Source organism: Kluyveromyces marxianus, chromosome 3 (assembly GCF_001417885.1).
Source record: "Kluyveromyces marxianus DMKU3-1042 DNA, complete genome, chromosome 3".
NCBI lineage: Eukaryota > Fungi > Ascomycota > Saccharomycetes > Saccharomycetales > Saccharomycetaceae > Kluyveromyces > Kluyveromyces marxianus.
Genome location: NC_036027.1, coordinates 197,867 through 213,000, shown reverse-complemented (window position 1 = coordinate 213,000; position 15,134 = coordinate 197,867). Strand labels below are relative to the sequence as shown.

Below are 15,134 nucleotides of genomic sequence, written 5' to 3'. Positions count from 1 at the left end.
CGTTTTCTGTGGGCTTCCTGGGCTTCCTGGGCACTAGCTGCTACTACTAGTTCTACTAGTTCTACTAGTTTTTCAGGCAGTTTGCACCGGACTGGTATAGCGGCGTCTTTTCAGCCAGGTGGAGAACAGTTTATAGAGTGGCGGCTGAGCATGTGAAAGTGGTGATGGGGCTATGGGGGCAGTAGACAGTAGGCAAACCAAAGCCAAAAAAAAAAAAAAAAAATTGTTGGATCCAGGGGAGCGCCCCCTAATTTTCGGGTTTTGCTCTCTGTTTCGGGTTCCGAGGACTAACGTCGATAGTTCCTGTATTCCTGGTTCCCTTGGGTTCCCCGGGATGTCCCGTGGTGCTTCAGCCCCACGGAACGCGTTGCTTGGCGGCGGGTCTTTCTCCCTCCCTTTTCTTTGTTTAGTTTCTGACGTCATGTTGAGTTGTGTCACGTGATATGCTATTCGTGTCAGGACAATGCTATGTAAGAGTAGTAGTAGTAGTAGTAGTATGAATCAACTATGGATGCCTCTTGCTGCGCCCTCTCGCGCAAGCTGGTCGGCAACTTCGTTGCCCGGGACGCCGGCGTGGCCCTTGACCCAGTCGACCTGCAAGCCGTCTTCTGCGCCCAGGCCCAGGACGTCTTTGTTGACGTCGTAGTACTGCTTGACCTTGTTGTAGGTTTGCACCAACGGGGCGACGATGTCGCCGTTGGGTGCGGCTTTCAGCTGCTGCGGCGTGGAGTGTTTCGAGTAGTCGTTCAAAAGCTTCACGACGTACTCGCTGTCTGTGTGGATTGTGTATTTTTTCACGTTCACTTCGGAGGAGGAGGAGGAGGAGGAGTTGGATTCGAGTTCGTTCCAGATATGGTCTAGGGCTTCGTGGACTGCGGTTAGTTCGGCCCTGTTGTTTGTCTGGGGGCCCGAGGTTAAGGGTTTGGCGATCCTGATGTTTTCGTTTTCGAAGTACACGCCGTAGCCTGCCCTGGCGCGGCCGCTCCCGTTGCTCAATGAGGAGCCGTCGCAGTAGACGTGGCTTGGGTTTGGGGCTACTTTGACGGCTGGTGCGGCTTGCTGGGGGATTTTGTATTGGTTGATGAACTCTGACTCGGTGGTGTTCATGTGTGCGTATGTTGTTTGCAGGGAAGCCTGGCCCGTAGAGAAGGCGGTGGCCTGTTCTTTGGTTGGGAACTTCTTGAAGGACATGTGTCTTTTCCCACGGACGTACGCCTGGCAGTCGGTCCAGTTGGTGAATACTCTGCTGGGGGCGTCTGGGTTGTTGCTTCTGACGGCGTAGAAGGAGGGTCCAGCGGTGCTTTTGTAGCTGGTGGGGGCTCTGTTGTTGTAAGTGCTGGACGGTTTTTTAACACCACCGGAGGAAGGTCTGTTGTTGTAGCCACTGGACGGTGGCCTGCTGGCAGTCCCTTGGCCCTGGGCTGGGCCATGGGACTGGCCATTGCCATTGCTATTTCCCCGTACAAACTGAGTTGCCTCGCTGCTGCTCTCAAACTTCTTGAACTTGGCATTCGGGTATTTCCTCACCGCTGCTTCGCACTCTGCCCAGGTGCTGAATATGCCCGTTTGTCTGCCTCTCGCCACCGCATAGTACGCCTTTTTCGCCATTTCTGCCACCACAATCTTTGTTCCAGTCACTTTTGAAGTACTAGTGGGCTCCGTTGGTGCCGCTGCTAACGTCTCTGCTGCTCCAGATCTTGCTTGTCCTTCTGTCTCATCGGTGATCTTTTGGGCTATCGCTTAAACTTTCTTTCTCATAAATTAATGCTAGTCATGTGACTTAGATAAGCATATATATAGGAATATATAGGAGGAATACATAGGAATACTTAGACAGAGAACATCCTACTCCAAGAACGCACCTTTCGTTAGCTCAAGCTCGAGGTTGTAGTCGAGTTGGAACTCTGTGTACAACGTTTCCGGGTCAGACGTATTGAAATAAGTGTAGTATGCCTCCTCATCGCCAATTATCTTCTTCTCAAGCCCCGATCTCGCAGCAGCTTCCACCAAGAGCTGCACCTCACAGCACTTCTCCATCAACGTGAATAAATACCCAGCCTCGTCTACCGTCTCTCCCACAGTCAAAAGACCGTGGTTCTGCAAAATGATAGCCTTATTGTCCCCAAGAGCCTGGGAAAGACGCTCGCCCTCCTCATCTTCAAGCACCACGCCTCCAAACGATTCATACACAGTGTGCTTCTTGTAAAACATACAAACGTCCTGGTTCAACATCTCCAAGGGCCTGCCAAACGTAGACCATGCCTTACCATACGTCGAGTGCGTGTGGCACGCTGCATTCACATCTGGCCGTGCTTTGTGCAAATGAGAGTGGATCTTGAATCCTGCCGCGTTAATCGCAACTTGGTTCCCATCAGGCAAGATGTTACAATTCTCGTCAACATGTACCAAGTCCGACACCTTGATCTGAGAGAAGTGCACTCCTAGCGGATTGATCCAGAATGTATTTCTGTCCACTGGATCTCTTACGGACACGTGACCTGCTGCACCTTCGCCGTATCCACGTCTGCCAAACACACGAAACACACCAGCCATGTGTTCGAGCGTGTGTCTACGTTCTTCATACTTGTCTTTGAACTCAGGACGCAAGTTCCTGTACTTGAATCCACCTGTAGAGAGGTTGTGCACACCCTGTGTGCGAGTGCTCAACTTCCCTACTTCTTCTGTATGCACCTCTGTATTAGTAGTTGACATTGTTAACTCCGTACTTTTAACAAGCTCGATACTGTCGACCGCTAGCCTCTTATAATGATTTCCGGGGTATGATGTATAGTAATAGATACTTGATAAAGTCAAAATGTCAAACGTCTACTGTCATGATCTGAATATATATATATATATACTGTTTAGTTTATAGTGAGATAGATGACTCTCGCTGTAAACTACCTTATACTCAGTAATCATATCTGATTACATCGAATTACTGTTAAAGGATATACCGGAAAGTTTCTTCTCCAAACGACTTGCCTAGAGGAGAAAACCGGTGGAGCTGACTGTGCATTCCTTTCGAGCCTTTTTCATGGCTGCATTTAATGGCGAAAGGCTGCTTGCTGCTGCTGCTGCTGCTGCTTACGGCTGTTACCTCTTTTTGCGCGCTGTCTCTGTGATTATGGAAATGGTGACTATTTCTTGTCGTTCAGAGTGATCTTGGACATCGCTACCGCGGCACGGATTTCTCTTGCACGTGACTCGAGGAACTTGCTGACGAAATGGTACTCTCCACGTGACCAAAGGATACGCAGGGCGATGGCCATCTGGAGCGGTAGGCGAAGAGAGTAGGCGGATGCGGATGAGGATGAGGCCGATTGGTCTTTGGTCTGCAGCACGGTGGCTTTCAAGTCGGGGGTTGGCTGATCGAACATGCTGGCGATGAGCATGAGGTTCTGGTACGCGTCGTTCTTCAATTCTGCCAAAGGAGGGCCCTCGCCGTTGTTGTGGAAGAAATCCTTTGATAGGATGTCCATCCACATGAGCACTATTTCAACCTCCAGTTGTGATATGGCGTTATGGGAGCGGTTGTTCATGTTTATGCTGGTGTTTGAGCCGCCCGATGCGTTTGGCGAGAGTGGCTTCGTTTGGAGTACTTTTTGGAAGCCCGAAATTGCCGAGTCCCAAACAGATCCCGGTACCGTTAGGTTGTTGTTGTTGTTTTTATGTGCATTGGATGCGGCTGACATGGATGCATGCTGCAATGCTTGCTGCAACTGCGGAAGCAATAGGTCATCCGCGGCAACGATAATCTCGTGCCATACTAGCAACATGACCTCGTGCAACAAGGATGTCGGTAGTGCCTGCGCGAGAACAGTTAGGTTCTCGTTTAGATCATCGAATAGTGGGACAAGACTGTCATATATGGCATCATCTTCAGGGCGGCGGCTACGTCCGTTGACATGGTTCATGAGAGCTGACAATGTCTCTTTCGAAAATGACCGATGGATACAAGGCTCAAATCGGTGGGACACTTGTTTCAAGCCCCGGGTCAACGTACGTGCGACAATTCTCCGCGTCCTTCCAATGATACAATCGGGCTCGGCGCGTTCCACTTCGATTGATACCTTGACATGGATGTATCCCTGTGTGTCCAAGGACAAAGATAGGTACATTTCTCTTTCCGAGTTGTTGTTATTCGAATTGGCGTTTGTCCCGTACATGTCCCTTGGTATGTCCAAATCTAGATAGCATCTACCAACCGGTGTCTCGGTGTTCTTTTTCTTCCCGTTATCATGGTCATGCGAATGTGTCCCGGACATGCGCATCCTGTTTTTCTTGTCCTGTTTGTCCTGCCATAACACAAGACATAGGGACATTTTCTGTTGCGGCTCAAGTTCCAAGTCAAACTCCTCGTCCTCCCACCATCTCGGCGAACCTGCAGCCCTGGTTCTGTATATCTCGCGTCTCTTAGCAGTGTCCACAATCGAAATGCTGTACCAGGGGTCCTCTTGTCCACTTTCCACTTGAGGAACACCTTCGGCGGCTACAGGGACAATCGACCACAATTGGCCCTTAATTAGAGACAAAAGTTGCTTGTTTGTCCTCCTTTCATTCACAGAAGATGAAGATCCATTAGTTGCCTTTGCTGCCACATCGGCTCTAAGAGCATTGCTCAATTGTTTCATATGGAACGTCTTCTCGATATCGTTTAGCATCACGATCAATGATTCCATGTTATTTAAGCAAACGCAACTTCTCATGGATATCACATATGTTCCGCTGCTCCCATTGCCAGTGGTAGCAGAAGAAGATCTACCAGATGTTGGAGTTTCCTCCTTTTGTACCTCGTGCTTCCATTGCTTATTCCACAATTTCGATGATTGAATCATGGATTTCATCTCCTTGAATAACGACATATTACCACTATTCAATTCTCCATTCCCATCTATACCGGATCCCATACTGAGATCCTCCGTAACTATTTCTTCCATGGTTTTCGTGTAATGTACGATGCATTCGCTCACTTTGCCAAGTATTATATTGTAAGCTCTCGCCAACTGTGCAAAATCATTCCACTGTAAGTTGTCCACCAAACGTAGCGTATCTGAAATGAGTCTTGCTATATCGTAGGCAGATTGACTTAACCATTGTTCAGCTTCTTTATTCATTGGCACCCATTCTTCTTGGGATACAATTCGTTCGCAACCCTGTTTCATCGTCTCACTTATATGTTCGCAAAAAGTAAGAAGATACTCATAGAATTCCACTTCCAAAGCATTACCAACGTTCGAATCAGAGCCAGACTCAATACTATTCTTGTACCTTAGTTCGTTGAGTAACTTATACGTGTCAAGCGCATCTGATTCGTTCGGCTTGTTGTACTTTTTAATTCGCTGCATCAAAACCTTTAAGTCACGGAAGAGTGCGGTAACAAACGTGTTGGTCACTATGTGCACGAATTTATACCTTGCAGAGAGTTTTTTCAATGGTTTATACTTCATTTCAATCATCGCTACGTCATTGAGGATTGCATCCGCTAAGTCATACAAGTTTCTGATACTTATTTCATTATTGGTTGGCACATTTCTAATTAACTCAATGTACCGTTTTTCGATTGTACGGAAAGTAGTCTTCTTCAGTGAATGAATCTGTCTCTTGTAAATCTCACTCTTCTGGAAGTTTCTGCTGATTAGTACAGAGTCATTCTCTACAAGCGCGCTGTATGTAGATATGATAGACTTTAAGTTAAAGTCACCATTAGCTTTGTTATTAAACATTCCCTTGATGGATTTGTCCATTTGGTTGATAAGCCAGGTGAAGATTGCTACCTGGTTGCATGTCCATTGGTCTTGGTCATATCTGTTCCAAAGCATAGGATCCAGTTCCTGTTCATTTTCGTTCGATAGTCTTGTTTCCATAAAATTAAAAACGTATTGAATCATCTTCAAGCTTTCTGCGAATTCAAGATCTGGTACTATATGAAGGCAACCGCTAACTGCGTTGGTAAATATCCCACTTTGGTAAGATAGCAGCCAATATTTGGCGCATTTAGATAAAAAGAACTTGGAATCTAGAGAAATTGATTTGTTCTGTTCGGAACTTTGTAAAGAAAAATCATTCTCAAAGATGTAGTACATTAGCGATCTTAAGATACGGCGAGGATCTGCAGGTATTAACCTGGTATCATCGGTCAGTTTTGTCCTTGCTCCCGATTCGTTATGACCAGCACAACCCTGTTTCACTTTATTCCTTACATCTTGGATATTTTTCAATTGTGCTTGTTTCCACATTTCGTATTGACTGGAATCAGGGAAATCAGACGGTTGTAATGAGCTCTCATCGTTCCTGATACCTCTCTCAGCCTCTATCAGTTCTTGTAAGTACAAATCATTTTTCACTATCGGAGAAATACGTATAACATCCCTCTGAAGCCTTAGTTCATCTACCTTAAAAATATTAGCAAGTGCCTTAACATGTGTAATCTCATCTAGTCTAAATGTGGGTTGAAGAGTATCATCAACAAGTTTAGAAGCGGTGACGTTTTCTGTAGTTCCAATAGGTAAATTCGGAACGCTAACATTGTTATTGCTGCTAACACCAGTATTTTTTAAAGATTTTTTATAGTCGTTAAGTCGCTTCGCGTAAGTTGGTCCCATCTTCGTATCTCTCGATACTTCTATCAAAATATTGATGAAACGACCCATTTGAGAAAAAAGATTAGATTTAGGATCCTCGGTTTCCATCTTCACAAGCTCCTTATTAGCACTCTTCACAAAGAGTATAATTAAGTCTTCAGGTTTAGACATGGTTTCCAAGGTTTGTTTAAATTGTGAGTCCAAAAACACGTCATTGTAAAACTTCAAAAGACTTCTTCGAAGCATAGCATCGGATATAACATCCTGGTTCATTGCAACCCTGGTAAGCTTGCTCTCAAGTCCTTTTAGCATTTGCTTCATAGATTCCTTATTATATCCAGACGGATCATTCTCCTCATCGTCACTATCTGCATGGGAAAGCCACGTTGAAAGTCTGTTATTACTAACTTCCCTGTTCCCACTCTTAGCACGTAGCTTTTGGGAATCACTATTGGAGGTGCTGACATTGACCCGTTTCCACTTTCTCCTAAATCGTGGTTCATTAATGTACTCGAATACTACCACTTTAAGGACTTCAGAGTATACTTCATCTACTCCATCGCATATGCTATAGGTTGTATCTAAGGAATTGACATCAAACGGTTCACCACAAGAACTTGTGGAGTAAGTGGAAGAAGTAGAAACCACCCTAAGATTTTCCATAAAGTTACGTACCCTCCCTACTGCTTTATCCTTATCGGATTGTCGTTCTGGCTTCTGGTTCTTTAGTTATCTGTTTCTTCATGTATGAAGTGTTTGTTAAATATTAAGATCATAAAGGAATCGTGCATGCTTCAAGTTTTATGCCTTCAAGAATTTAACAATGGAACAGAAGGAAAGTGCAAATAATAAGCTTATAACACTGCATAGGTGACCACTTTTGAAGGAATTAATGATACAATGCATATCTGATATCATCAGAAATGCAGGATTTTGAGCTTTTTTTCTATGTAAGTATGTCTACTTATTTTGCTATATCAATATTCTTCTTTCCGTCTTCGTCATGGTCAGTCTCTAGAGAACTTTCAGGCCCATTCAAACTATCGTTAGCACCGGGTGTCTCAGAAGGATCTTCAGAAGTACCCTGTAGTTTATATAAATGTTTTGATAGAATCTTATTCATGGAGAACATTGTCATTTTGTCTCCGAATATAGGTCTCATCTCATCATTGCAGATGATTTCCCTTCTATCTTCCGGATTCTGTAAGTCATTTGCTTTGATATAATCCCATACTGCTTTCACAACCTGAGTCCTAGGCATCTGTTCCGCATTTAGGAATTTCTGTAAGGCTGGGCTTAATCCAACATTCTTTACGTGTATACTGTTTGGATTCTCGTTACTCGTCTTCCGCTTCTTCTTCTTTTCCTTCTTTCCTTTAACTTTCTTCTCTTTTTTCCCGCTTCTGTGGCGCTTCAAGCTGGAGACTTCTTCACTCTGTAATTTAGCTGCCAATTTCGAGTCCAAATCAATGAGCTCCTCATGTTTTAATGTTTTGCTTTGCAAGTCCTGTAGTCTGTTGAACCGCGAAACAATTAAATCTTTCAAATCATGTTTATGAACACTTAAATCCACCGCAAATAGTTCTTGTAATGCTTTCCGTATCCGTTTCGCACTCACTTCTTCTGGATCTGAAACGCTTAGGATAGCCTAGTAAAAGCAAGTGGCTCATTTGTTATTGAGCGTTTACATGTTAGTATCGATATCAACAAATAACTACACACAAGTTTTGATGCAGAACTTCGACCCACAAGGTAATATTCAAACCCAAAAAAAATGAACATACGTCTATCATAGGCACATATCTGTCTAATTCTGCCATTTCAGTCCCTGGTACGCACACTTTCCATCAAACTTAGTTCTTCTTTTCTTCATCTTTTTCCGCCGAGTAAGATGGTATAAAGGCGATTGCTGTTTTTTGGTTTAGAAAAGCTTTGATTCTAGTTAACTGAGTTTATATCTCTATTAAAAAAATGCGATCTGTATTGAGAGGGTAGACCTAGAGTCTCTATTTGCTATTATACAGTGACTAATCTGGCTGGATAAACAAGCTAGTCAAGCTAGCTAGCTAGCTATAGATATGTGGCTAGTTAATCAGCCAATATGGTATGGGGAAGCGGTGAAACGGGAAAGAAATCTCAGATTATTTTAGTTGGTTCTTCAAGTTTCTCTTGTGTTGAAGCTCGTTCTTCTTCACTAATCTCTTTCTTTCGGCTCTGCTTAGTGTTCTTGGATCAATCAATTCATCTTCAGTTCCCTTGACCTTGTCATCAACTTCGACCAACCATTGGTCGTCAAGTTCCTTGTTGGAGCCCTTATAACCCCACTTTGGAACCCATTCACCTCTAGCTTCATCGTATATCATCTTACCTTGTCTCTCCTTAGGCTTAATACCCTTCTTAGCAGCAAATTGCTCCCACTTAGTTGGTGCCTTAGGCTTAGGTAGAGGCTTTTCTCTAGGTAGTTCAGTTGTAGGTTCGGGTAGTTGAACCAAAGTCATAGATGCAGACTGACCGCTAGAGCCACCAGCAGATTCAGTCGTCGTCTTAATAGGCAATGAGAGGATCTGGTTCACCAAGAGTTGAACGTTGTCACGAGTTAACTCCTTCAATGTTTCTTCACGAGTAGCATTAGATGAGTCCAATGCATTCTTATCTAGAACATTTGTGTCAAACACAGCCAAATTACCCAAATCATACGTCACTGGAATGGCCTTTTCGACAGTAACTGGACGTTCACTGTATTTACTCTTACTAACGGACATTTTGTTATTGCTGCTGCTTCAGAGAGCTTTGTTTCCTTCCTTCTTTCCAAATCTTTCTCTATTACTAGCTCATCGCATGCTCATCGCATCTTTAAACTATTTTGTGTTTCTTCTTCTTACTTTTTCTTTTTGGTGAAAAATTGCTAGAAAAGCAAGAATAAGTCCGGGTAAGTATGTAAAAACTATATCACGTGTATGCTATTAGTGCCAGTGCCAGAGCCGCGTCATAATTCAAATAGCTTTCTTGCAGGTCTACTTGCCCTAGGATCGCCATACGCAGTCCAGTTTTCTCTTACTGCTTGTCTGGTGTAATACCTTGATGAACAAAACAACTGTAGGATATCGAAGTTGTCCCCCAGTTTACGTTCTGATGCAGCTGCTTCTTGAAGTTCCTTCTCTAGAAACTGGTCCCCGCCGGAAAGAATCTTCATGTATTCCATCATCAATAAGGTGTACTGGGATACGAGCATTGTGACCACCTTAGTTGCATAGTTATTGAATGTCGGCAGAGATTCTGTTAATTGGGAATGTAGCTTTTGGAAACTATTGGCAAGAATTTCTTTCTTGGCGTCATGTGTATCTTTGTCTATTTGTTGCCTTTTAATGTAATCGATGTACTCTTTCTTTAGGGTCTTTCTGTCAACTAACTTTTGCTTTACAATAGAGCATCTTTGGATCAAGAGCTGTAGTGGTTTAATCACTTTTCTTCTGAGATCTTGTAGTTGTAATATCATTACTTGTTGCCTTTGTTTGTCGATTTTCTCCACGTAGGTCCCGTAGATGGTCCTGTCATCATTCCCTGGCTTGAACAATTCGTTTGGTGGCTCGAACTCTATGAGGTTTTTCCATACAATTGCAGTGTTCAAAGTTCGATCTAGCACTTTGGCCAATTCAAGCTTGCACAGAGCCTTGTCCCATTTTTGTAGATTTGTATAGAGGTTGTTGAACTGTTCCATGGACTGTTTAAGAGATACCCCATGTTCTTCAGTATTACAAGAGGTGTCTTCAATATTGTTTTGTGGAACCATTGGATTTTGTCTGTCTTTGAGGGACCTGGCATCCGAATAGAAACTGGATGATTTGGAAACAGCTTGAGAAGTACAATTTGAGCTCGGTAAGGATAAGTCGGGTATCGAATCATGTCTTGATCCAGGGAGTGAAGAAGGCTTTGGTTGTTGAAAGCTTTCAGAATTTTGATGCCTGGGTTGTTCTGTTGGAGGGGAATTTTCTCTGATAAACTTATCCTTTGGTTTCCCCAACTCGTTCAGTTCATCATTTAGTTCCCGCAAATAAGAAATGAACTCTTTGGATACCAAATTCAATTGGGCCGATTGAGGTTCTGGCAACAAATTATCACCAAACAAGCATAAATTTTCAAACAAAGATCCCCATTGGCCCAACCTTTCTAAGGGAAGTTCCAACAAATCTTCGAGTTTCTCAAACTGAGACTTCTTCAGACACAATTCGTACCATTTGTAGAAAAGTTCTGTGTTTTGTAGTTTGAGAGAGTCTAGAAGCATTTTTCTTTCAGCATGGCACAAGCAATAACTATGATAGGTGGACTTTAGTCTTTGCAAATGAGATTTAATCAGAGATGCAAAGTCTATCTTTAAAATATCTTGACAAATCCTGTCATTTGACTTAATCTCGTTCCACATCTTTCCGTTTTGTGGGTACCCGCTACACTTTTCAATATTTTCAAGTAGTTTCCTGGAAAATAACTTGCTTAGCTCTGCCATGGTATCGATATTTCCAAATACCAATAATTCATCATTTTTAGCAGTATTAAACAATTTGTTCTTGAACTTCTTGTTGTAACATGCCTCCGTTTTATAGGTAGATAAACATAGTGATAGCATTTCAAAATACTGTAGTTCAGATTCGCAAAGCTTTTGTAACGTTATGATAAATGACAAAGTCTTTGAATCTGGTCTATCTGAGTTCAGGTAGAGCTTTTGACTAAACGACTCGACGTCCAAAGGGGAATATGATTTCTTCGCTTGTGGCTCTGTTTCATGATCCCACACTAGAGATTGAGTCTCTGAAATAGCAGAACTTAAAACTTTGCTTTCAATTCGATCTTCCCTTATCCGCTTATTGGCAGTTTTCTCTCTAATCCTATTAAGGGCTTCGCGGTTTTCTGTAGAAGTATTCCATAGGGAGTTGGAATACGGATTATGTTTACTTTTATAAAAGTTTGGCAGTTCATAATTATCTTCTCGGCATGTTCTAATAGGGGTGACAACATTATTTGATGGATAGTTTATTTGATATACCGAGTATCTTGATTTAATCATCTCTTTTGTTATATGTTCTTGGGGTATCTTGAAACTAGTGTATTGTTATTTGCTTTAAATTATTCCTTTGAATTTCGCCAATAGTCTTACTCAAAAAGTGGTTAAAAATTAACTTTTATAAATTTAGTAGTTGTTTAGCGGCTCCCGGCCTTCTTATATACTTTTGTTCGTGTTTTATCACGGTTTCATGTCTGATTCATATTTGAAACTAATTTGCGACGACATTTATTACAGTCCTTTATTTTTTTTAAAGGTTCATCTTATGCCAGAAAAACGAAAAAAGGTAAAAAAAAATCTGTCACATAATGATCACGTGAATAATCAGCTTTGCAAAACAAAATAGTTTGGGTCATCCAAACCACCTTTACCAATGAAATCAGTCACGATACCGAACCTATCATCCTTTGGCTCTAAATCTGAGAGCGCTGCCCTTAGTAAATTTGGATTTTGAGTAGAGGTCTTGTACGATTCCATGATTTTCTTTCCTGATTCTGTTTCCAGAACACATTGAGGACAGCGATACAAAAGATCGGAGTCACTTTCTTCATTCAAGCACCTTTGATGGTATAAGTGGCCACATTTGAAGTATACCATTGGAAAATCTATCAAAAAAGTACAACCGTCGCATAACCGTTTCTTTACTTTTACTTGCAAGGGAGATTCTGACGCTATGAGTTCTTTTAATTTTGATTTTTTTTGTTCAAGCTCTTTCTGATAAGATTCCACTAACATCTCATTCTTTTTGATTTCCGCATTCTCTGTTTTTAGATAGTTAACCAAAAATTCTTTTATGACACCATATTTTACTACGTTTGTACTGCTCAAAGTTTGAATGATATCAAGAGGAGACATTAAATCAAATTCAAGTACTTTGTTCAAGACTTCTTCCTTGAATGTATCATCGCCACCAATATCATCATAGATTTGTTTTCTAGAGATGAAATGAGACATTGCAACTTTGTATAGTTCATGATCCTTGCTGCCATACTGTTCTAAGAAAGTGAGACACTCTTTTGGGTGACTTGTTAGGCACATTGACCGAAAAACATCAGATAGACTGACGTGGCTAATCAGAGAGTTTGGCACTTCTTCATCTTTTACTGAGGAAAGGGTGAAGGGGTTCATATCATGCATATGAGATATTAATAGCATTAAAGATTTGTCTGTATCCTTTCCAGATATTGGTTTGAGGTTTCGATTTTCGGACTCCTTTAGTACCGCTTCAGCTTTACTCTTCCATTCTGGTTTTCTTTCGTCAATATCATCTTCTGATAAAGACAAGTAAATGTCATATAAAGTTGTTAATATTTCTTGGCGGTCTTGATCATAGCCTTGGAATCTTTTATACGTCTCAAGACATGCTTCCAAGAAAACAACGAATTCGAAGGGCTTTTGAACGAATGAAGAAAAGATTAGATTAGGTTTAGGTGGATGATACGTTGGTTCATGAATTGAAGCTTGGTCACTATTCGATGCACCAGAAGCAGAAGACGGTAGCATATATTCGAAAAAGCTGTGATAATTATAGAACACCAATGGCGTACTGTCTTCACTTTCATTTTTTTCTTTTGCTGTTCCTTCTTTGTATTTTAGATTAGTCTTTCCAGCGTCATAGTCCGACGGCTGGTATTTACCAGTGAATAAATCAATCAATAGCAAATTGGTTTCATTCGGTATCATATCTAGAAGTTTTTTAGAAAACTTAATTAAAACCCTCAATGCATCGTCAACAGGTAAACTTTTGATGTAATTAAGAGACTCTAGAGCATCTTTTTTTTGTAAAAGTACAATGTTTATCACGTTTACGGGATCTTTTGAAAACTTAAGAACGAATTTGTGAGCAAGTTCGAGAAGATCACTTTCCAATAAAAGTCTTACGACAGTATCAAGATCAAATAATTTTTTATCAGAGTAAAAATAAGAGTCATCTGTCATCGACCATTTCCCGAACGTCTCTGGTTCATTAGCGAAAGTTCCATCTCTCCTATAATTACTAATGAAAAATTCTAACCCTTTGAGGTCGTGTAGTTTTATCATAAGTGTCAATAATAAAGTTACATGATCAACTTTGGCTTTTCCTTCTCTTACCAGTGTCCACAAGAAGTCCCTCAAGTTGATAGAGTCATCTGAATTTGTCTTCTGTTCAACTCCAAACTTCGAGATAATTTCTGTTGGATCACACACATCTAGGGATTCCATATATTGTTCAATTGCCTCTCGCTTAGAACCCTTCTTGAACAAGTAGTCTGCGTACAATTTTCTAATCTCCTGAATCCTTACAATTGGCAAAGAATGTTGTTCGGCGATTTTTAATGCCACTGGGTATATCTCCTTCTGGCATATTGTTTTGATTTGATCTTCTAATTTCTTCTCTTTTAGTTTATAAATAAACCCATCGGACGTTAATAAGTTTATGCTAGCTCCATCATTGAATATATCGATCACAGAACTTGTAATTAACAATGTCAGAGATACTATTTTGTTTTTTGTATCAAGAATTAATGCTCTTGTAGTTTCAGACGAGGTATTTCCAAGGTGTAGAGTTGATTTTGGTTCATTAGACATCAGTATTAGAAGACTGTCTTCTGAAATTGGAAATATCTGTTTCGCATGTGGAATATCAACAATCAATGATCTTTTACCACCTGAACTCATGAATATGTCTAATCTATTCTTCATTGCACAAATGAACTCATCCGTAGATTTATTCATTACTCCGCATTTCAAATCAACTCCCTCGGTATCATTTAAAATCATATCCGGTTTGCCATTGTTCCTCCCAGATGTATTGAACAACATGATTTTTGATGTTGTAGTTGCAAAGAGTGTTCTTGCGTCATTATTCAATGAAACAGCAGTAATCGGCTCCTTATTGGGATCTTCATATATTATCCTATACTTAGATCCTCTATCCCTAAGAAGATCACCTCTAACAAGTATAATATGTCCATCAGTAAACCCCACGGCTATGCAAGAATTATGCAAGCTGCAAGAAATGGAAGATACTGGGTAAGAATTGGATCCATTCCTCACTTCTGCCATTGCATGGTACTTTCTCTCATCCGTTGGCATCTTTTCTAAATTCCAAAGTTTGATTACCAAAGGCTTTCCAATGCACTCTCCAACACTTAGGACAAATGAGTCTGACACCCGCTCGAGATAAGTCAATTGATACTCGGAAGTGTATGCCTCAAACTCAAATTGAACACGCATATCATGAAGATCTACAATCTTTATCAAGCTCGACTGAACCGCAATGGCTATATACGTCTCATTAAGCGATGCAATCGCTGTTAAAGTATGGTCTGAGTATAGCGCATTCTCACTTTCGATGAAAGGATCCTTTATTGGTATACTCTCGAACAATTGAAATTGCCTCCAGGTACTTAACGACATCGTACTTCTTTCAATCAAATATTGTACCTTAAATATTACTTTCTCGCACCCTACGGTGTAGCGATTGTGTATAGAGGTTACTCTGTTCTTTGTTT

The 15,134-nt window shown here is 41.4% G+C and overlaps 6 protein-coding genes across 6 annotated transcripts; all 6 read right to left on the bottom strand.

The window, feature by feature from the left end:
• Positions 1 to 501: 501 nt before the first annotated feature.
• Positions 502 to 1,608, bottom strand: RNH1 (RNA-DNA hybrid ribonuclease; the record flags this gene model as incomplete). The annotated part of the gene is made up of 1 exon (XM_022818581.1): positions 502 to 1,608. One exon carries the CDS (start codon positions 1,606 to 1,608, stop codon positions 502 to 504), a length of 1,107 nt encoding a protein of 368 aa, XP_022675234.1.
• Positions 1,609 to 1,845: 237 nt separating this feature from the next.
• On the bottom strand, positions 1,846 to 2,712 carry mug14 (uncharacterized protein; the record flags this gene model as incomplete). Its single annotated transcript, XM_022818580.1, has 1 exon — positions 1,846 to 2,712. One exon carries the CDS (start codon positions 2,710 to 2,712, stop codon positions 1,846 to 1,848), a length of 867 nt encoding a protein of 288 aa, XP_022675233.1.
• A 428-nt stretch (positions 2,713 to 3,140) lies between these two features.
• KLMA_30085 (uncharacterized protein) lies at positions 3,141 to 8,404 on the bottom strand (the record flags this gene model as incomplete). The annotated part of the gene is made up of 3 exons (XM_022818579.1): positions 3,141 to 7,294; positions 7,638 to 8,232; positions 8,369 to 8,404. The coding sequence occupies 3 exons, from the start codon at positions 8,402 to 8,404 to the stop codon at positions 3,141 to 3,143; spliced, it is 4,785 nt and encodes a 1,594-aa protein (XP_022675232.1).
• Positions 8,405 to 8,725: 321 nt separating this feature from the next.
• RRS1 (ribosome biogenesis protein RRS1) lies at positions 8,726 to 9,346 on the bottom strand (the record flags this gene model as incomplete). The annotated part of the gene is made up of 1 exon (XM_022818578.1): positions 8,726 to 9,346. The coding sequence occupies one exon, from the start codon at positions 9,344 to 9,346 to the stop codon at positions 8,726 to 8,728; it is 621 nt and encodes a 206-aa protein (XP_022675231.1).
• Positions 9,347 to 9,570: 224 nt separating this feature from the next.
• On the bottom strand, positions 9,571 to 11,643 carry FUS2 (Fus2p; the record flags this gene model as incomplete). Its single annotated transcript, XM_022818577.1, has 1 exon — positions 9,571 to 11,643. One exon carries the CDS (start codon positions 11,641 to 11,643, stop codon positions 9,571 to 9,573), a length of 2,073 nt encoding a protein of 690 aa, XP_022675230.1.
• A 321-nt stretch (positions 11,644 to 11,964) lies between these two features.
• PEP5 (tethering complex subunit PEP5) lies at positions 11,965 to 15,039 on the bottom strand (the record flags this gene model as incomplete). The annotated part of the gene is made up of 1 exon (XM_022818576.1): positions 11,965 to 15,039. The coding sequence occupies one exon, from the start codon at positions 15,037 to 15,039 to the stop codon at positions 11,965 to 11,967; it is 3,075 nt and encodes a 1,024-aa protein (XP_022675229.1).
• Positions 15,040 to 15,134: the final 95 nt, after the last annotated feature.